At 41.6% G+C, this 22,464-nt stretch overlaps 1 protein-coding gene across 5 annotated transcripts in view; it reads right to left on the reverse strand.

The window, feature by feature from the left end:
• The window catches only part of LOC149311794 (V-type proton ATPase 116 kDa subunit a 4-like), a 57,457-nt gene that overhangs the window by 17,125 nt on the left and 17,868 nt on the right, over positions 1 to 22,464 (reverse strand). For all 5 annotated transcript variants that reach the window (XM_089527925.1, XM_089527923.1, XM_089527924.1 and 2 more), the window contains 11 exons: positions 22,230 to 22,324; positions 21,161 to 21,286; positions 18,759 to 18,853; positions 16,400 to 16,526; positions 16,178 to 16,260; positions 12,370 to 12,463; positions 9,023 to 9,235; positions 7,196 to 7,346; positions 3,415 to 3,554; positions 2,584 to 2,741; positions 405 to 498 (listed from right to left, as the gene is read on the reverse strand). In XM_089527925.1, coding sequence (XP_089384051.1) covers positions 405 to 498; positions 2,584 to 2,741; positions 3,415 to 3,554; positions 7,196 to 7,346; positions 9,023 to 9,235; positions 12,370 to 12,463; positions 16,178 to 16,260; positions 16,400 to 16,526; positions 18,759 to 18,853; positions 21,161 to 21,286; positions 22,230 to 22,324 — 1,376 coding nt within the window. The remainder of the gene's footprint in view (positions 1 to 404; positions 499 to 2,583; positions 2,742 to 3,414; positions 3,555 to 7,195; positions 7,347 to 9,022; positions 9,236 to 12,369; positions 12,464 to 16,177; positions 16,261 to 16,399; positions 16,527 to 18,758; positions 18,854 to 21,160; positions 21,287 to 22,229; positions 22,325 to 22,464) is intronic.

Here is a 22,464-nt window from a genome sequence, read left to right on the forward strand (position 1 = left end):
AGAAAATTAATTGGAAACGTAACCAGAGGAATACAGCCCCAGCCTATTTCTACAGTTTTAAAGTTGCATTAAGGTTCATCTTCTTTTCAGGAAATATGTTTACATATTTAATAACTACAAATGCAGAGCTCTTGAGGCATGGTTAAATTAGCATTTTTCAATTTCCAGACGTGTAATTGTTTTTCTTAAAATCTAAATGTAACAGAGGAGTGTGATGTTACGTTGTCACGTCTTAAACGATTACAAGTATTCCAATAAAAATAATTACTCAGTAAAGCTTAGAATTTGATTGAATACAACATGTCAAGTGCATTACATGCATTTCTTGATTTTCCCCACCATCATCTTATAGCCAGTTCAAATTTCCTTAACTATTAGAGGAAAAGATTGAGCTTTTTGATTACCGGATCTATTCCAAAAGGATAGGGATTTCCAGAGTACACTCCCGCTATTGTTGGATTCAGCTCAAATGAAACACCTTGATGGATATAACTCTCCCTATGAAGGAAGACAGAAAAGTCAGATGCTCAAAGTGACACGGGCATTCATCCCTGCTTGATGATTAAAAAACAAGTAGGACAACACTCACCCCCCAAACCATTGCATCCACTAGCTGCACAACCTCGCTGAAGAAAGCTCAGAACATCTGCATTATTATATGTCCTGGTGTCTTTGAATGAATACAAATATACCTCAGTTAATGCAGTAGATGTGTTCCCAGGCATTATGACTGGCATTCTGTATTTCAGTTACAAATGTATAACAGAAAGTCATGGATATGCAACTGCTCTGCATTCAGTAATGCTACATACTGCCACAGTCATAAATGCCTCCCTCTTAAAAGTGAGAGGAGATGAACATGACCCAGCAGTGTGATGCTGCCTCAAATAAGGCAAATAGTATTTTAGCCTGCATTAACAGAACTGTAGTTTTCAAGACAAGAGAAGCAATAGTCCCACTATATTCTGCACTAGTCAGGACTCATCTGGAGTATTGTGCACCTCATAGATAGGGATAAGGCCATGTCTAATGGCTTTAAGTTACAGGAGGGTAGATATTGTTTGACCATAAGAAACAACTTTTTGACAGTAAGAGCTGTTTGATAACGGAACTGACAATAGAACCAATTATATAGAGTGGTGGCGGGTCTCTTTCTCTGGACATCTCCAAAAAGAGGCTGGGAATGCTCTAGCTGGATTTCCTGGACTGAGTGGGGGGACAGGACTCAATGGCCCATGGGGCCCTTCCAGCTCTATGATTTTCTTAGACCCTTCCTATCAGCAAGCAAAACTGCAACAATCAGAAGCAGGAACTCTCTTATAATTCCTCATTGCAGTCTTGTTTACTGGTAGGAGAAGTCTGGAAATGTCATAGAAACATCGAATCATAGAGTTGGAAGAGACCACATTTCCTTTGACTACTAATCATAACCTACCCACTTACCAAGGTTAAGATGATGTTTACCTTCATCTTCTATACTATCTATGTCATAGTTTTAGTAGTTACCTTTTGGGGATACAACACTCAGAATCAGTCAGGAGGATTTGGGAGCTTTAGTTCCTAAAATAACAGAAACTTTTCTAAGGGGTGGTCTGTACAGTCTAGTTCTGGCATCACTGAATATATACATCAGAGACCCAGAAAATTACATTTGATAAAAGAGACCATAATCCATAACAGCTTATGCCTTCTTACATTTATCAGTCTTTAAGGTGCTACAGGACTCCTTGTTGTTCTTGCTGCACGGACAAATATTGCTATCCTTCTGGAAACTGTTAATTGTTCTAGAGTTCCTTGCACCAAAGACACAAACAAGATATCCTTTGAACAATGTCACAGCTATAGGGAACAAAGAGTTTCCAGATGCTTGATGTTCATACTAAAGGTACTCAAGTACACTGGATTACTATATTTCCCAACATCCAAGGTGGCATAAAGGCAACACCACTGCTCTTTCAGTGCTGGTCCTAATGGAGGCAGTTGTTGGGAATGGGCTGAAAATAAAAATACTGTCAAGTAAGCTTTGATTTATGATTATTTTATGAAGGAAATAGCTCCAAGAGTCCAGTCACCAATGGTTACAAAACAACAAAAACCCACATTGTATTAGCCAAATCCATTCTGAATCAAACCAAGGAGAATTTGCTAATCACTCATTTTCCAACTCTTGTTCTTCATCAGTGGCTTCAGCCTTATTTGTTAGTCTCAGTTACACTAAACTCAGCAAATTAATTGGATTTACCTTTTGATTCAACAGCTGATTCAATGGGTCTGCTCTAGTTGGAATTAACTAATGGGATTCAGGCCCATTCATTTTTGAATGCTTGTGAGGAACAAGGAAATATGGTAGGTTGTTCTGCTGTCATGATCAGAGGTAAATTCCACAAAAGAGAGGTGGCTGAAAATGTGATTACTGTTTTATTTAGTATTTATATCCCAGATGTGTTAGACTACAGCCACCATAATCACAAACCACAAAGCTGTCTGGGGATGATGGGTGTTGTAGATCAAGACAACCACAGAGTGGTAGGTTGGACAAGGATTCGTGGCAACATCTGACTTAATTCAGACTGTATCACTTACGTCCATCCACCTTTCTCGAACATGGGACGGACATGCCAAGAAGATCCAAATATGTTGAATGATCTGGAGAAGCAATCATTGTAGATGAAGCCAGTGTAGATGGAGAAGATACTCATGAGTAGGATCAGGTAGCGGCCACTGAAAAAGGTGTTCCAGATCTGCACAGAAAAATTACTGGTGTTACTCAAGAGATCAACAGGAATAAGACAATGCGTTCAGCACACTTTTTTTTCCAGAGATGCCTCCCAGTGGTGAAAGATATCTTGTTCTCATATCACACGGTTTTGTATCTTCCATTTAGCATTTTTGTTTTGTGATTGCTCATTACAAGGTAAACATGAGCTTTACCTGCTGGTGTGATTACTGAGGTATGTATCCCTGAGAAAATCCTGTTGTGGGAGGGAACATATACTCCTCTTAAGTTCTAGTTTGACCTAAATTGTTTTAAGGTCTAATGGTACAGCTCTCCTCACCCACATATTCTCTTCGTTTATTATTATTTAAGAAAGAAATGAATCATTTCCTCAGAAAAAAAATCTCAAAGACTTCTGTAAAGATAAAATTCTATCTGAGGTCACTCACCAGGAGCCCTGGTGGCACACTGGTTAAATGCCTGTACTGCAGCCATTCACTCGAAACCACAAGGTTGCGAGTTCAAGACCAGCAAAAGGGCCCAAGCTCGACTCAGGCTTGCATCCTTCCAAGGTCGCTAAAATGAGTACCCAGACTGTTGGGGGCAAATTAGCTTACTTGCTAATTAGCTTACTTGCTGTTCACCGCTATGATCTTTGGAATAGCAGTATATAAATTAAAACAAACAAACAAACAAACCTCATTGTCACTCTTCTGGGCTAAAAGGGACTTCTCATTAGTGACCATCCAGAGAGCAAAGGCCAACATGACCGTACCATGGCCACAATCGCCAAACATGACCGCAAACAGAAAGGGGAAGGTAATGATGGTGTAGGGGGCTACAAGAAAGAGAAAGATTTGTTAGAGTGATGCCTTAAAAGAAAATGGATTGTTGCAACATAATTCTCTTTTATCTAAAAAAAAGTTAGTTGTACCTGCCTTGCTGACACTGGGCTTTCCTCAACATGCCTGGTGATGCTCTTGAAATACAGAATTGGAAGATTCAGAATGAACACCCTCAAAAAGTCCAGAGGTAGGTAATGTGCACCCTGAGGACTATATATGTCTCCAATTCCATTTTTGCAGGGCTCTCAAGCCATCCAGGAAACTCAGAAAGCCCTCCTTTTAAATTAAAATTGACCAACTTTTCACCCCAAATGCTTCCACATTGTACATAATGACTTTCAAGCATAACAGTTTTGTTTCCCTCACTTTCCACAACCCCCTAAAACCCTCCAAAATAGATCAGAAATCAAAATCAAACTACAAGAGGAACTACTTGACTTCCAGTTTTGGAAAAATGGAGTGATGCAACCTACTCAGAGTGTGCAAGGCTTTAAATGGGTCCCATACAAAGTGAGGCCACCACCTCAAATGGCAGAAGTCAGGAGGGGACAGCAAGGGAAGTCCCCAACCATTGTTACAAAGTGGAGTTACATGTGTTACCCTACCTAATCTGTTGCTGTTGTTGTGTGCACCTTCAAGTCATTTCCAACTTACGGGGACCCTAAGACAAACCTACCATGGGCTTTTCTTGGCAAGTTTCTTCAAAGGGGACTTGCTATAGCCATCCTCTGAAGCTGAGAGAGTATGACTTGCCCAAGGTCACCCAGTCGGTTTACATGGCCAAGCTGGGATTCCAATCCTGGTCTCCAGAGTCATAGTCCAACGCTCAAACCACTACACCATTCTGGCTACGTAATCTATACCCTCTAAGCTAGCCCACTGCCCCCAGGGAAGAAGGAGAGCATTGCCCCATTGCCAGTATTGAAACTGCTCATCCAGGGAGTTTCTAACATGAGATGTAAGGAGAGGAGGAGCCATCTTGTCCTTTGGTTCAGTTTGCAACATTCTGCAGTATGCCTGGTTCTCCAGGCTGGGAATCAATGAAGCAAGCTGAAGCTCCACTTAGAATCTGGCTCAGCTTCTAACATCTCACCCTAGACTACCAACATCCTGTGTGGTAACTGCCCTGCCTTTCAAAGAAGGGGCAGTACCAGGCAGGACAGGCAGGCAGAAATCGTCTTGTATGGAAAATTGCAAGAGACGCATCAACTTTTGAGTCATCCATCAGTACCAAGAAACCTGGAGAACAGAACTCTTGGTCTCCCTAATAAACGGAATGGCCAGAAGGCAGGCTCCATTCTGAATAAGCTGAGAACTGAAGTAGATACAATTGCAAGAGTAATGGTATTTCCCATCACTCCCAGCTCAGCCTACTAAGGGCTTGTCTATACTTGCCAGAATACTTCATGCTGCACCAGACTATTTTAGCCCTTGTATTTCCCATGAATTCTTCCCACCATTTACCTGCTGAAGTGGCTATGGTCCCTGCAAGCTGGCCAGCATCACCACTGTGGGCATGGGTCACTCTGAGGTCAAAATAAGGTACCCAGCCTTGCTCTGACCTAAAAGTGACACATCTGTAGCAACCTGGTAGCTGCCTACCGCTGACACATTTCCAGAAAACTTCGAGCAAAGGGTAAGTCTTTTTAATACAGGTAAAAGGGTGGAAATTCCAAATCAGGTTCAGGAGATGTGTAAACAGTCAAGACCTGATTCGAGGTTTTGGGGCTGTATGATGTAAACACCACGCATCCATCCTGGGGGAAATTTGCTGTATAGACCTAATGCAGTCAAGCCTTAAGATGAGGACCACTGGGAACTCTATATTTCAGTGTTCAAAGCCCTATTTCCTGCCACTGGAAAATCCATTTCCCAGGCTTATGTCGAGGTGATGAAAGATCTGGCCACATGGTAATGATAAAAAAAGAAGTCTGTATTCAACACTTAAATTATTCAACACTGTGGGGTGGTAAGAGGAGGTGACCTGTTCTGAGATTCCTCTTCACTTTTAGTGGGCCTACAATTTAGCTAAAGTTGAATGAGAGTCATGAATTTAATCTATCTCTCCACCTCATATAAGTGGAACATGGCTGAATGGACAGAAGTATGGAAAGACACTACAATATAATTTTAAAATGTGTGTTGTCACAACTGCAATCACCAGATGGTGCTGTTACACAGAGTTGCCAGCATTCTCTGTGGACATACGGTGAAGGAATGCTGCTCCTTGGGGTCATTCAGATGTTGTTTTTAGCATGACTATGCGAATAATCTCACTCATGCATTCTAGGTTTGTTGTTCACACTATGGAACCACATCTATGCACATCCCTGTGAGTTCTGTTGCTCACACGTGTGAGCACTCGAATAAAGATGGAGATGATGATGTGAATGTATTTAAAGCACATTCAAGGCTTAGTTTTATCCCAGTTTATCCTGAGTCTATTCACATCAGTTATTCACATGGCTGACAAAGAGAATCTTTTAGGAAAATTCTGAAACGTCCTGAGATCAATTATCTCAGGTTAAGTGGGTTTTTGGGCAGCCCCCTGCCCCCAACTTAATCAAATGCATTTGAAATTCATGTGAACAAAAAAGATTCAACCCAGATTCTATCATGATTATTTTCACTGTCTGAATATCCCCCCCCCCCCCTTTTTGGGCTGCAGGATCACTGGGTTGCTGGGCAAGAAATAGGAATATCTTTTGCCTTGGAATTGATCCGTTCTAATACTGTGGATTGTTTAATTGCAGTTATGTTTTTGACTTGTGTCTTTGTAAGAAATTTATATTGAATTTGTTCTAAGTTTTCTGCACTTTAAGTATGGGGTAAAGGCAGGATGAAAATGAAATACTAATAACAACAACAACAATCTAAAACAAGCAAAAAAGAGGGCATTTTCTTTACCAGAAATTAGGCATAATTGAAAACTATCATAATTGTCTTCTGAAAGTTAGGCACTTCGGGAGCCAACAATATGTTTGGGCTTAAATGTAACTGCTAGCTCCAGTAAGGGTAAATCAAAAACAGTTTGCTTTTGCCTGGGAAGGGCAAGACTGCTCTCTCCTGTCCCCTCTGCTGAATTAATTGAGTAGAAACTACTTTTGCCCCTTGGAATCAGTTTGCAGTTATCCAGAAAAGCTGATGACAAAAGGTGGGGGGGGGGGGGGAGAGAAATTGAGACATTTTAAAACCAGCTGAGAAAAGGAGATTGCAGAGGACTGACTAGGAGTGTCCTCAACAAATCAGGATAGTTGGAGAGTATGGTAAACTCACTAACCAGCTACTGAATGGTAAATCAACACTTATGTAAATTCCACTGAGTCAGTGAGTGTATTCTAACTGGGACTAGCAATTGGATTGAGGCCAAGGGGAGAAATATTTGTCTGTTCACTTCCTTTTTCTTAGAAAAACAACATATAATTAAAATATTATATCCTGAATCTGCATTGCTAATTTGTTTTCATTTTATGAAATATTCGATGTCTAAAGACCAAAATATCATGTATGCCAAGCAAGCAGCTCTTGCATAAACTGGCATAATGAGAATCAATAAATAAATGACGTTTGCATTTTTATTTCAAACACTCAGGGTTTTTTTTAAAAAGGTAGAAATAAAGCTGAGTTGATCTACCTGGATTCATTTCCCTGTAATTCCCCACTCCATAAGCATTAACTATGTTTTGAAAACCAGCTGTGAATTTATTGGTTCTGTTAAATGTGGGAGGAGCCATCTTGGTCTGTATAGCAGTCAGGATAGGGTTGATTGTAGATCCACTTCGTTCCTGCAGTGAAAATAATGATGATGATTATGGTGATGTCCAGGGTTTGGGAGAGTGGTCAATGGGCATGTTGACTAGGCAGGTATGATCCAAAAATATAAATTTTCGATGCTCTGATAGTGAAGTACCAAGCTCTGATCATAAATACATCACAACTTTAAAAACTAGTTTAACTATCATAGCACCTACCAATACTTTTGGCCCTCATCAATAAACTGAATGAAATACTGAAAGTAAAAGGCATCAGTTACAGTATTGTAATGTATGAAACAATCAGCAGGAGGGGGTAATCATACAATTGTAGAGTATAATAGTTCCTGACGTTTTATTTTTTTCTTTGAGCCAGTGTGGCATAGTGGTTTGAGTGTTCAACTGCAACTCTGTAGATCAGGGTTTGATTCCTGGGTGGGCAATGAAACCCACTGGGTGACTTTAGGCAAGTCACATGCTCTCAACCTCAGGGAATAGCAAACCTCCTCTGAACAAATGTTGTCAAGAAAATGCCATGAGAGCTTCACCTTAAAGTCACCATAAATCAGAAATGACTTCAAGGCACATAACAACAATACTTGGATTGCTACTTAGGCATTTTGCTTCTTGAGAATGCATGGCTCACTTGAAAAGACAGTAACGCTAGGGAATTTATCACACGGGAGGGAAGCACCCAAATCCAGTGGATAAACGAGGTTTAAACCCACGAATATCCCACAAGAGCGGAATTGTTTTCAGATGCTGTCATGTGACTTGGGCATTAACACATTAACCTGTGCAGAAAGTTTTAAAATTGCACCGCTTCTTAACTTCGGGGAAATCCTGAAGTTAAAAAGCAGTGCAATTTTGTGGCTTTCTGCACGGGTTAATGTTGGGGTAATGTCAAAATCACCCGACATGTCTGAAAACAATCCCGCTCTTGCAAGATATTCCAGGATTTAAATCCCATTTATCCATGGGATTTGGGTGTTTTGCCTCCCACGTGATAAACTTAGAAGGTAATAAGAGAGAAAGACTGCATGCCAGATGGATAGACTCAGTCAGGGAGGTCATGGGGCTGAATTTGCAAGACGTAAACAGAGCAGTGGAGGACAGAGGATCTTGGAGATGTCTCATCCACAGGGTTGCCATGAAACAGGATCAATTCAAGGGCACTTAAGAACAAGAACATTTTCTGAGGGCACTTCTCCCCCCCATGTCTGTATCATCTGGAGTGCACCTTCCTCAAGCCTTTCTATACATACTGTGTCTTCATGTAAGCAATGTATGAAAGGGCCTCAGGTATGCATTTACTGTACTATTTGTATCTTAAAAACAGTGCCATATATGCTGGGTTAGCTATAATATAAATCAGGGGTGGGCAACGGTGTTATATTGGGAGCCTGGTTTTGCCCATGTGCAAGTTAGCAGGCCACTCAGATGGATCTCCCCCCCAAAATTGGCTTCCAAATGGGTTTGTCATTAGTGCTGGGGATCAGAGGAGTGTGGGAAGCACATTTATTTAGGATGATTTCCCTCCCCCCCAAAACTGAGGGGAAAAGGGGGGCTTAGTGTCTTTGACAGTCTCTCCTGGGAGGTTCTAAAATGAGAGTGGGGCCACATGTGGCTTGCAAACCTACTGAGTCAATCATCCAAAGCCCATTAATCTCACAGAAATCAGGTGAATAAATCGATGTACAGCATCTCACCATTCCTTGATTCAGAGCCCTTTTTATTCTGCATGTGTCTGCCACAGGGAACCAGATCTCTGCAATCACACATTGCTGCGTGACATCAATGTTGCAAGAATTCAGGATGTGGTAGATGGCCTTCATTTTTTTCACCTTGATCCCCCAGCTCCACAGGTTGGCAGATGCTTCCTTCAACAGTCCCTGGCGATGAGACTCTGTTTGGGTGATCACCTGTAAACAAAGCATCAGTAAAGAAACTTTAACTATTTTGGGGTTGTTCCCACTACATTTTAAACCGGATCTCAATCCGGTGTAAACCAAGATGATTCCCACTTAATTTGAATCCCTGAGGTGATCTGGAAGGGGGACCATGGTTTTTACTCATTTTTACCCATTTAACCCGCATCGAAAAGATGCTGGTAAAATGGGGTGTTTTTTGGGCTGAATCGATTTATTTGGAAATAAATCGATTCAGCCCAAGTGGGAAGTAAGTGGAATCGAATCGGATTCGAATCTGCCTTGGTTCCCACTGGCAGTGGCTTTCCTGGCCATACCTCCATGCTCTGTCCTCAGTCCTCCTGGCCTGCCTCTCTCCTTCTGCCCCGGCCTCTCATCTACCCAGGTATGATTCTATTCTATTCTTTGACGGAGGGAAACATGGCAGGGAAGCTGTGGCTGTCACATTCTGCACCAATTCTTGAAACCAGTGCAAACATAGTGGGAACCACGCTGTTTGCTGAACCTGTTTTAGGAATCGGTGCAGGAAGTGAATCAAGAGGTAAGTGGGAATGAGGCCCTTGTTTTGTTCTCTAGGAACATTACTCACCCACCCTTTGACCTACTACAAAGCCACCCAAGTCCTGTAGCTGTTTTCATTCCCCCACCATCGCCTTATTATAAAAACTGTTTCATAACAATGGGTATCAAAATTTGGGCCCTCCAGATATTTTGGAATTCAACTCCTTGAAGCTCCAGTTAGCATAGTCGATGATCAGGGATTTGGTAGTTAAAGTGCAAAACATTTAAAGATCAAAGGCTGAAAAGCCTTGATATAAAAAATAGCCATGCCACGATGGAAGATGATCTACAAAAAATCCTACAATGACCTAGTTCAGATTCGAAATCTCCTGTCTGTGAGCCACATATGGCCCATGGGGGGCTCTTGTCTGGCCTACAATCTTCTTCTGCAATTATCTCCACTCCACAATTGGAGATAAGCGCAAGGGGTATTTAAAAACTGTCAAGCAATTGCACAGAAGCAAGCTCTGTTGGTAAGCCCAGTTGGTCTTGCCTAACTGCAGCAGCAAAAGTAATCCAAGAGCAGCTGCTGTTTTAAATATATGCATGCATATGTATATGTATTTTATTTGTTATTATAATCTGCTTTTTCTGCAATGTGCTCAAGGTGGCATACACACTTCCTTTCCTTCCCACTTCATTTTCACAACCCTGTCAGGTGGTCAGGGCAGAGACTGATTGGCCTATGTTCATCCATTGAATTTCAGGCCCTGCAAAGATTGGAACTACAATCTCCCAAGCCTCAGCCCAACACTCTAAACTTTACCACATTGGCTCCCATGATGTCCCTGATATCAGTAGGCATCTATGACTGAGCAGGGATTCAAAAGGCTGGTCTTCTAGAGTCCTAGTCCAACATGCACACCACTACACCATGATGGCTCATATGTACATACCCATTTAGAATCAAATTTCAGAAACTTCTGAACCAGGAATTCCTAAACTCCTTCCTGGGCAAAACTATTTACTATTTTTTTGGTTTGTTTTATTTGCAAACCAAATATATTATGTATAGAGCCAGCATGGTGCAGTGGCTTATCATGCCCTGCTTCCAGATCATGGACATGGACTCTGACTCAGAGACTGAAGCAGTGAACCTGCTGGGACCTGCTACTGAACCAGAGCAGGAGGAGGGTCCAGAGCCAGGAGGTTCTGGTCTCAGAGACAGACCAGAGTGCAGTACCTGCTCTGGCAAAAAGTTCTGCCCATTCAGATGATGAAAACAACGTACCCCTACCTACATTTGCTGAGCCAAGACAAAAGGAGAATTTGAGGGGGTCTCAAACAATTTATAGGAAGCAGCAATTAATTGTGTTGATCTGCTGATCTATAAATTCCCAGACCTGCCCTCCAGGAGTTGTTGGAAATTATCTGAACTACCTGGCTCCTCATCATGTTCCTGAACTCTGTATGGTGTACTGGTGAAATGCCCTTACTGCACCCATTCATAGCTACGAGGTTGTGGGTTCAATCCTCAGCAGGGCTCTCGGGTCCACTCAGCCTTGCATCCTTCGGTAGTTTGCTAGAGTGAGTACCCAACTTGTTAGGAGCAATTAGCTTACACATTGTAAACCGCATAGGGAGTGCATAAGTGCTCTGGTAAGCGGTACAGAAATGTACTTGCTATTGCTGTTGCTGTTGCTTGACCTGGACTACATTTATTGACTATGGATGCCAGGTACCTGACCTGAACTGTCTTTGGTGACTCTGGATGCCTTTACCTGACTTGGACATTGCTGAACTCTATTTGGGACTTACTGTTTGTACTAAAGTACTAAAGTAAAGTAAGTGCTAAACTGTAAGTTGCTCTTTGACTTGACTTGCTCATTAGCTATGTAGCAATCAGCTTCTGACCTGTTGTCCAGACTGTGTTTGGAACATGGTTTGAATGTTGGACTATGACTCTGGAGACCAGGGTTCGAATACCAGCTGAACCATGGAAGCCCACTGGGTGACGTTGGGCAAGTCACACTCTCTCACTCTCAGAAGATGGCAATGGCAAACCCCCTCTGAAGAAACTTGCAATGAAAATCTCATGATAGGTTTGCCTTAGGGTTACCATACGTGGGAAAGGACTTGAAGGCACACAACAACAAACAATATTATGTGAAGTCGAAAGCTTTCATAGTTGGCATCCATATATTTTTGTGGGTTTTACAGGCTATGTGGCCATGTTCTAGAAGAGTTTATTCCTGACGTTTCACCCGCATCTGTAGCTGGCTTCTCTGAAGATGCCAGCCATAGATGCTGGCGAAACATATTATGTATTTATGTGGTGTGCTTTTATGATTTTTATATAGTCACCAAAAGAAGGCCTTGAGTGTACTTTCAAGATGAAAAGCACCGGGCTTTTCTACTAATAAACAGATCACCTTTTAAGTATCTGAAAACATATCTCTTGCTTCTTCTGTGGATTTATTTGTTGTTTTTTTTTTTTGTATTCCATGGTAAGCCATGCTGCCAACAAAAAAATTTTCCAAGCTCTGGTCAGGACCATTGGGGTTCAGCTTGTGACACCAATTGTAGCTTAGCACCAAATCATAAGAGCACAGCCAAAGGCCACCTACTGTGTTTAGATCCTCAATTCTTGTGTTCACCCCAGCGGCCATTTCTCGGCGCTCTCCAGCAGACTCTGGGCAAGGGTACACTGTAGCGCGGAACCTAGCAGGGAAACAAGAACAAAAGGACTGAACAAACAGTGATTGTTGGACCAAAGTATTTCTTAGACATTAAAACAAGATTATTCCAGAGCCCAGATCAGGACCAAAATAGGTTTTAACCAACAGATCCAGCCAATGTGTCATCAGAACAACTTTTTGTAATATCTTTGAAACATCTTTGTAATATCTTTGACTGTAAAAAAGCAATAATCAATATACCTTGCTACATTACAATCATAATGTAATTCAGTAATGTGTTATTTATCACACAGAGGAATTAATTACAAGTAATTCATTAGTCTGTTAGCAACATGTAATCACAAACCTGTGTCAGTTAGAATTCACAGGAATAGGCATGTTCATAGAATCATAGCACTGGAAGAGACCACAAGGGCCATCCAGTCCAAGCCCCTGCCATGCAGGAACTCACAATCAAAGCATCCCAACAGATGGCCATCTAGCCTCTGTTTAAAGACCTTCAAAGAAGGAGACTCCACCACCCTCTGAGGGAACATGTTCCATGGTCAAACAGTTCTCACTGTCAGAAAGTTCCTCCTAATGTTTAGGTGGAATCTCTTTTCCTGTAGTTTCTTAGTCTGGAATATCAGTATGCAAGGGGATCTTGTAGCACTTTTGAGACCAATTAAGAAAAAGAAGTTGTAGCATAAGCCTCATAGACCTGGAGCTGGAACAGACCAGCATAAAAAGTCAGCTTCCAGCCAGCTTGGGAGCATGGCATGCAGATGATGCATGCCCCCAAGACACCTGGAAGCCAACTTGAAGCTGCCTGGCCATTTCCACGGGGGGGGGGGGGTTCCAGGCACTCCAGTGATGCAGCATTTATACTGTTTGCAGCTTCTTTTTCAGCCAGCAAAAAGGTGGATTGGGGCTGCAGCATGCGGTTGCCACAGACCCAATCTGGCTTTGTTAGGGGCGGCTTGAAGCCGCCCCTTTGGGACAGTCTATTTCATCCCTTGGTCTACTACTGCCTTAGATGCACGGAGTGAACTGATGCCCTGGAAGGACAGGTATCCAAGGAAGTAGATCAAGCCTACAAAGGCTAATGCTATAACTTCTTTTGTTCAGAGTCAGAAAGGCACAACAAGATCTCTTTGTATACTGCCTCAGCTAGTAGTTAGTAATGAAAATAGCTCGATATTTCAGTCATGAGTATACTGTAGCTGCAATAAGTCTACCTCAAAACACCATGCTTTGTCTCCATTATACAGGCAGTTACTACCCCTTGACAGTCTTTGCTTATCCATGAACAAGAGAACAGGAGTCCACCTAGTACTGTGCCCTTTCAATTTCAGGCAAAAAGTGCTTCAAATCCATAATAATCTCCAACTCTGAAATAGGATCTTTGACAAAATACTATTTCTTAAAACGCCAAGGCAAGCCTCCTAGTCCCTTTGCACAACTTCATATGCCACAGAGTTCTTAACATACATTTTTAAATTGGACTTTATAATCATTTCCGACAGGTTATTCCTCTTTACTGCAACCAACAAGCATTTCACACCCCTCCCCACATTATCATGGCAATATGGCTTTGATCTCCTAACGGTGTCATTTTTACCATAATGACACATTCATCTAGGAAAGCTCAAGGAGAAATCGCCAGGGAGCTTTCAGTTTGATAAATCTGCTGCTGTGTTCACAGCAGCTTCCCAGCATCCACAAGTGAAAGAGAGGTAGATCCGGACAGTGCTGTCATTTTTTGTTGGTGTTGATCTGCCTCCTCCTTTTTAAAATAAAATAAAATAAAATAAACCTGTATATGAAAAGCATGGAAATTACCTTTTTAGACCATACCTCCCAGAATCTTCCCATTTAGCATAGCAAACTGAGGGACTAGCAGAAATGTGATCCAAAAACTAAATTTTCCAAGCTATGTGTCTGTGAGAATTTTAATTTGTGAGATTGGTAAATCAATGTCACTACCTACTAAAAAAAACAAAACAACTTGTAGCAAAAACTACAAGGGGTAGACCACTGTAATAGGGGGTATCTCTGCAGTGAAGTACAAACTGTGTCTCTTCAGTCTAGCTGCTGGGAAATATTAGCAGTTTTCAGTAGCACAAATTACGTGGCAAATGTCTGTAAGGAATGACAAAAGCACACCATGACCAGGATTGCCAGCAGTGGTCCAAGCTGGGGAGGGATACATCAACTTGAAATAGCAAGGTAAGAATTGTGGTTACCAGGGATGGGCAAGTGAAGACTAGTCCACATTAGTCCTCCAAGACACCTCGAAAGGCTGTACCTACTCTCTCTCTCTCTCACACACACACAAACACACACACAAATATTTTTTTGCCCTGAAACACATTCTATGGGTTGTGGAGGCATATTTTTGGTACCTCCTGGGCCCCAGAGAGCATTTTGAGTAAAACCAAGGGGTTCAGGGGAGTCCAAAAATGTGGAAATGACCTCTACACCCCCTAGCCATCATTTTTGGGCATTCTGAAGCAAACCCCCCCCCTTTTTTTTTTTTTAGTCCTGGGTGACCCTTGGACCACAAAAATGGCCCTGGGGAGCTGCCTGCTGCCCATGACCCACATTTTGCTAACCCTTGCTTTGAACCGATGATTGTTGGCATACAACTAGAAGGTAAGGGTTGCATAGTAGATGCGTTTCTTCATGCTTTGAATAAATTGACCTAATATTTGATATTTTCCAGATCAGATTTGCTATCAAGTTGAGAAAAGGGAGGTAGGTGACAAGAGATGGGAATTTCGTTTTGGTTCATTTTTTAAAAAGAACGTACCAAACTTCATAAATTTCTTCATTTGGAAGATAGAAATGATTTGAGATTAAAAGTACTTTTGCAAACTGCCAGATTTCACCCAAGCTTGTCAATTCGCTCAACTTGTTCATGGATGGGGTTGTTTTGACATGAGTCAAAATGCTTTAAGATAATCATTTTACATATGTGATAATCTAAATCAATGTTAAATCCATCAACTGAATGTATAATTGAATAATACTTAACAAAATAACTTTGAGGACTACATCTCTCAGAATTCTGGGAGCTGGAATCCCCTCAAAATCCAATGACTACAAAATAAATAAGGATAGAACCATGAACATCACTAATAGATGGAAGGATTAGATGAACTGCAGAAATGGAAACAACTGCAAAGCTCCCAACAGGAAAGAAGAGATATAAGCTAGTGCAAAGGTTTAAACCTTTCAGAATTGATAACCTGGATTATAAAGAACATAAGTTTCATCCCTGGACTTGCTGGGCTGGGTTTACAGTAATAGTAAAAGCTAGTTGATTTCAATGGGAGCCAACATAGATTGAATCCAATCCCATGTTTACACAGAGGGCTACTTATGTGTAGACCCTACATAGGCATGCAGTGGGTGACATATAGCCCTCACAATGTTGCTAAATTAGAACTTCCAGCATGCCTTACTATGCTGTTCAGTAATATCTGGAGAGTCACACTTTGCTCAACCCTTGCGTACACCTATCCACAGATCACAATCAACAGATCACAAAAACAAGGTCCAAAGTCCAACTCACAAATAACAGAAAAGAAAGAAGCAGGTGTGTCACAGAATGTGGGACCAGGTGCCATGATTCTTGAACCTATGTTGGAGTCTTATTTGTCCCTAAACTATGTTGATCAATACATCTCATCAGCTTAAGTAAAAAATAAAAATAAAAAAAACCTAAATATATAGCAACAGTTGTTTCTTTTACCCATCACAAATCTTCTTGATTTTCTGTCTGAGCTGCTCCCCTTGGTAGAAAATAATGAAGACATTCTTTTTCATCTCTTCTTTCTGGAGAAAATAAACACAATGTAGGCAGAATTTTTTAAATAATTATACAGCCAACCAAATGCTGCACAAGCAATTTAACTGTACTGTACATCAAACACAGTACTAGAAATGGCAATATGAAAAAGACATCTACACCTACAGTGATAGGATCTTCCAGAGGAGTATCCATTTCACTGAACCTCAAATAGATGTTCCCTCGGCAAGCTCTCCAAAGCAAACGCTCAAAAGGCACCATCCTTTCCCTCTTGATCACACCAGCTATGAATCTGTGGAACACAAAACAAAATGGATACATGGCCAAAATGGATTCCTTCTGCACGGGCTAAGCACTAGAGAGACTAAGAAACATTCCACATATGTGTAAAAACAGATTGGTCATCTTTATGTATTTAGCTGATTCACATATGGATGCACATGACTTAATGCTGCCTCACTCACTTGCACAGCACATGAATCTGCTGTCCTGTTTCTGAGCTAGCATCCACCCACGATGAAAGCTTCATCTGCAGTGTTTTCTTTCTCCTGGCTGGGTCACACTTACAACTGACTTGTTGCACCTAAGGGATCTTTCTCTGCCCCCAACTATACTAGATCCATGGAATCAATTGATCTTAAGTCAATATTTATGTATATCTAGAAACACAGTTACCAGGGGCAGGGGGAGAATGAGGCCATTGTCCTCCAAATAAGAATTCTATCCCTCCATGAAAATGTTATTCATTCCCCAAATGTCTAGCATTTCAGAGAGTGAGGCACTGAAAATCATTCTCTCCTATTATATTGTTCTTTCGGCTTGAATCCAAGCGTATCATTAGATACACAGTGCCAGATGTACTTGTCCTCAGCTCTTCTCCAGTAGCTTGCTGAGTGCCTTCTGACCTGCAGGTCTCATCTTCCAGCACTATCTATTGTGTCATTTTGAATTCTCTCATCTTAGGGTTTTCATGATAAAAGACATTTCAGAAGTGGTTTGCCAGTGCCTCCTGCTGCTCAGTACAAACAAGTGTTAGCTATGGTGCCACTGCCATTGTCTCTAGGAGATCCACCACCAATGTCACCACCACTACTGCAAAAGCCTATCTGACATGGGAGACCCTACCACCAGCAGTGCTACTGTCAACACAGCCTCTCATCTCACAGCAGCAACCAATCCAAAAGACAGTACAGTGTGCCCGCATCATACGTGGGCGCACTTTACGTGGCTTTCAACATAAACTTCCCACATGGGGAAGAAGGGGCAGCGTGTCCCATAGGAAACAATGGGGTGTGCGCCCATGGCATGTGCGCGCCGCTGCACCACCACGTGCACAAGCCCCATTCATTTAAATGGGGCTCGAGCATAGGTGGAATTCGCTTTACGCTGAGGAGTCCAGAATAGATCCCTCGCATAAAGAAAGGGCTCACATTACCATGGTTGGAATGGCACCACAGCTAACTCTAGCCATAGCTAACTCTAGCTGCACTACAGGTAACTCTAGCCATAGCCAGTTCTACCTGTACAGTTGCTAATTCTATGTGGTATGCTGTCAAGAATTTTCTTTTATAAAGTAATGCTTGAAGATATTAATTAAAACATATAAGTAAAGAATAGACCAACTTTTAACTCTATGGCTTGCACACAAAACTCTAATTCCCAGGATGTCCCAGCTCAGAGAGGAGCAGGACCTCTAGACATTGTTGTGCTGCAATTCCCATCAATCCTAGCCAACATAACCAATGATAAGGAATGATATGAGCTGTAGTCCAACAACCCCTAGAGGGCCATAAGCAGTCCACCTCTGCTTCCTAAAATGGCATGATGTAGATGTAGAATTATGTGTTGTGTCTCTAAAGTAGGGTTACCATATACACTCTTTTTCTAAAACATATCCTCTTTTTCAGAGTTAAAATTTCTGCCTGGGTGGATTTTTAAAATGTCCACTGCTGCTTCACCTCCTGCCCACAGATGCTGCCAGAGTCATAACAGCGATCAGTGTTTTGAAGCAGACAGTTGGTAAATATGCCCTCTTTTTTTGCATTCCACAATATGGTAAACCTAAGGACTTTATCACACGGGGACAACTGGAAGTATAAATGGGGATTATCTTGTGAACAATGTGCATTCTCAATTAGGTTTTTCACACAACATCAAGATTAAATGGCCATTATTCTGGGAATATCCTGCCAAAATCATGCAATTGCGATGAAGGTTTTCACACAATGTCGCACTGAAAAGCAATTAAAGTGCCATTAACCAGTGAATAACCAGGCAACAAACAACAACAAATCATTCACGGGATTTCCCCAGGAATGATTTGTTGCTGTTTATTGCCTGGTTATTCAATTGCCTGGTTATTCCTGGGATAATGACCCTTCTGTGTGAAAATCTTAATTGCGATTTAATAGTAATCACATGATTTTCAAGGGAAAAACCCCGTTTAAACTTCCAATTTTCCTCTGTATGATAAACTCCATTGAGAGGAAAAGTCTTTGTGGAAATAAACAGAAACAATACTGACCCCAGTTTTGCAGCAACTGCTGCCGGTGTGCTTCTTAACTCCAAAAGCCCAGAGGTGTCTTCATTGAAGAAATCATCAGGCAAATTAGTTTCAGTCTGAAAGCAGGAATGATATTAAGCTCGCTATCTTGAAAATTAGCAGAAGAAAATGTTTGTCATTTCTCATTACTGCTATTATCACTCTTATTTATGTTGTTTCAGGCCATAGCTATACCAAAATCTTTAATTGGTTAAGATGATATTGATACCTTAGGCATTGTTGTGTGAGGTACTGAGTGGAGAAAGGGCAGGAATAGAGAATGCATGGTCCTCTACATGTTATAGCTTAAAAAATAATTATTGTCTTTTGAAACATCTGGAGAGCCAATGTTTCCCCACTCCTGGATTAGGGATTTTGACATGGCTGACTCAACCATTACAGTTGGGCAGCATCATGAAAGGGCAAAGAGTTAGTTATTTAATTAAAAACCACTATATTTTTACATCCAGGATGTCTGACAGATATTAATGGAGGTTTTCTATCTCAGGTGCCAAATACTTCACTGACTTCACATATTATAGGCCTTCACCCAAACTGAAGGATACGATATACTGTAGAGCACAGACAGGGCAGGTCCACCCTTCCTTCCTCAACCATGTTTTCAGTCCAAATCATGCTTTTTGTTTCGTGGTAAGTGGCCACTGTTGTTGTTGTGTGCCTTCAAGTCGTTTCTGACTTACGGCAACTCTAACGTGATGCTAAACTTCTTGACAAGTTTTTTCAGAGGGGGGTTGCTATAGCTATCCTCTGAGGCTGAGAGTGTGTGACTTACGCAAGGTCGCCCTGTGGGTTTCCATGTTCAAGCCAGATTTGAATCTGGTCCAATGCTCAAACCACTATGCCACACTGGCTCTCTAAGTAGCCACAGGAGAAGGAAAAAGGTCTCACTACTACCCAATCAGAGGTTTCCTTAAGACCTAATTGACACATAGGAGGAGCAATTTTTATCAGGACTGGGACTTGAAAAGAGATGTTAAAAGGAGTCAGTCTGGCATAGTGATTTGAATGTTGGGCTATAACTCTGGAGACTAGGGTTCAAGTCCCAGCTCAGCCATGAAACCCACTAAGTCACCTTGTGCAAGTTACATGCTCACAGCCTCAGGTGAAAGCAATGGCAAACCTCTTCTGAAAAATATTGCCAAGAAAACCCCATGATTCGGTTGCTTTAGGGTCACCATAAGTTAGAAATATCTTGAAGGCACACAACAAAAAAATCCATACATTGCAATCCTGGAAGAAAATACAAACATACATGTCTAGTACTCAGATTTTCAAAAGGCCCAATGTAGTTGCTAGTATCACAATTCAAATAACAGAGTTTGACCCTTAGTTCCTGCTAGCAGATTTTGAGTACCAGCTTGAAGAGCCAAATGAGTGTGATAGCTAACTGGCAAAAGGAGGGAGGGATAAGCACAATACAAATAAAAGGCACCAAGATCCCAGAAAAAAAGGGATATGTACAGCTAACAGGTTTTACAGGCCCCTGAATATGTGTGGTGTAATGGTTTTTGAGCATTGGACTACAACTCAGGAGACTAGGGTTTGAATCCCTGCTTGGCCATGAAAATCTACTGGGTGACCTTGGGTAAGTCACATACTCTCAGCCCCAGGGATCCCAATGATAGGTTCACCTTAGAGTCACCATGTCAGAAATGACTTGAAGTCACACAACAGAGTTAGGCCCCTTTATTACATTTTGTATCCTGCAGAGGGAATTGTGCGGGCCACTGTTCCCATACAGATTAATATCCTCTTGGAGCTTTACACTTGTTCTTGTTATTGTTGTATGCCTCCAAGTCATTTTTTACTTATGGCAACCCTAAGGTGAACCTATCATAGTGTTTTCTTGGCAAGTTTCTTAAGAAGGGATTTGCCATTGCCATCCTCTGAAGTTGAGAGAGTGTGACTTGCCCAAGGTTACCCAGTGGGTTTTTATGCTTGGGCATAGACTTGAACCCTGGTCTCCAGAATTATAGTCCAATGCTCAAACTACTACACCATGCTGGCCCTCAAACTTTTCCACAAGTGTATAAAGAGATATCCTATGCAACAGTTCTTCCAGGCTGTTTAACTGATGGGGGATGGCACCACGGTGCAGCTCTACACCTGACTTAAAATGGCTACTGACTGGCTCCAGGGATACACAGGGAAAGCTCGTTTCTTCATGCCACTACCTGGTTGGGAACCTTTGCCATTCCTCTTTGGCAGTCAGACTTCCATGTAAATGTGTTGGCAGAACTTTATGTTCTACCAGCTTCATTAAGAATCTTGGCCACAGTTTGAACAAGGGCTGTATGGGTTGCCGCAAGTCTTAACTAAATCATATTCACCAAGTCCTATGACATATTTAAACTTGACATTACCTCAAAAAAGTCCTGGGTTTTCTTCAGAAGATGCTTTAGTTCAGTGAGTTCTAGAAAGTTCTGCCTCAATGCTTGCAGGTTCTGGTTGGCCTCTTGTAGCTCCCCTTCCAGTTTCTCCAAAACTGCCTGTTAATAGGCAGAGAAAAAACAAAAACAAAGGCAGATCCAATTATTCCTTCACGCACCTTGATGCTGACAAAACAGATTACTACAAAGATGGATTATTATGTGGTAAACCTTTCAAAATATGTCTCTCGGCAGGTTAGGCAATCTTGCAGCAATCTGTTTCTGAGCATGAATGATTCATGAACGATTCAAATTATGTACAGACACTAAAATAAGTAACAGAAACACAACAAATCTTCAGTTAGCAGTAAGGGAAATGATGAATGACAGCGTTGAGTTGCTAACAACTTTTGTAGCAATTGCTTTTTTAGGATACAAAGCTCTCCTGTATTTCTCAACTCCCGGAGGCTGTAATAATGAATACATTTACAGTACTAGCGCAGGGGAGGATGCATACAGACCCAAAGCTGTTTTTGTGGCCCTTGGTCCTTCTAGACTTTCTAGACTACCCTCCTTCTTGCCAAACAGAAAGGACGACGCGCCTCTGCTGGAATTCATGTTCCATAAATTTAAGCAGGCAGTAGAGAAAACTGGTCGATCCCCTCCCCCAACTCTCATATCAGAATTTAGTCAAGACATGTTCACTTAAGAGAGAGCATATAGCAATTTATCTTTTCTTTCCTTAAAGAAGTGACCTTCACTACTTTTCAAGAGGGAGCCACTTTGGCCATGTTATGTGGAATCCTCCTCTCCCAAACTCCACCCCAAGTCAACTGGCAAAACTAGAATTGTCTGGAGACCTTCTGAGGACCTCTCTTCCACCTCATTCAAGCAAGGCTTCCATGCCCCTCCAACTGTCTCCATTTGGCAGAGACAGTCCCAATTAACCCTCTGTCATCAGAAGGCCTCCAGATAACCATAAGTTTGACAAGAAAGAACAGTTTCTCCTATTTCTTCTCAGACCATGATTGACACATGCATGTAGCTATCACAAATGCCTTACCTCTAGATCAATCATTTCTCTTGGTAGTGGAGTCTCGGGATATTTCCCAGGCTTATGAAACAGTATCTCATCTCCCATCTCAATTTCTAGGAAGCCTGTGAGTACACCAAAGAGAAGAATCAAGCCAACTATTTTTTTTTTTTTTTGCAATAATACAGAAAGAAAAAAAATGACAGTGGAAGATCTACATAATTTCAACCTAGACAATGAGGAAATCGAAATAGTTAGATTTCCC

The sequence above is a fragment of the Sceloporus occidentalis genome, unplaced genomic scaffold, assembly GCF_023333645.1.
Source record: "Sceloporus occidentalis isolate IW3139 unplaced genomic scaffold, rSceOcc1.0.p SCAF_5, whole genome shotgun sequence".
NCBI lineage: Eukaryota > Metazoa > Chordata > Lepidosauria > Squamata > Phrynosomatidae > Sceloporus > Sceloporus occidentalis.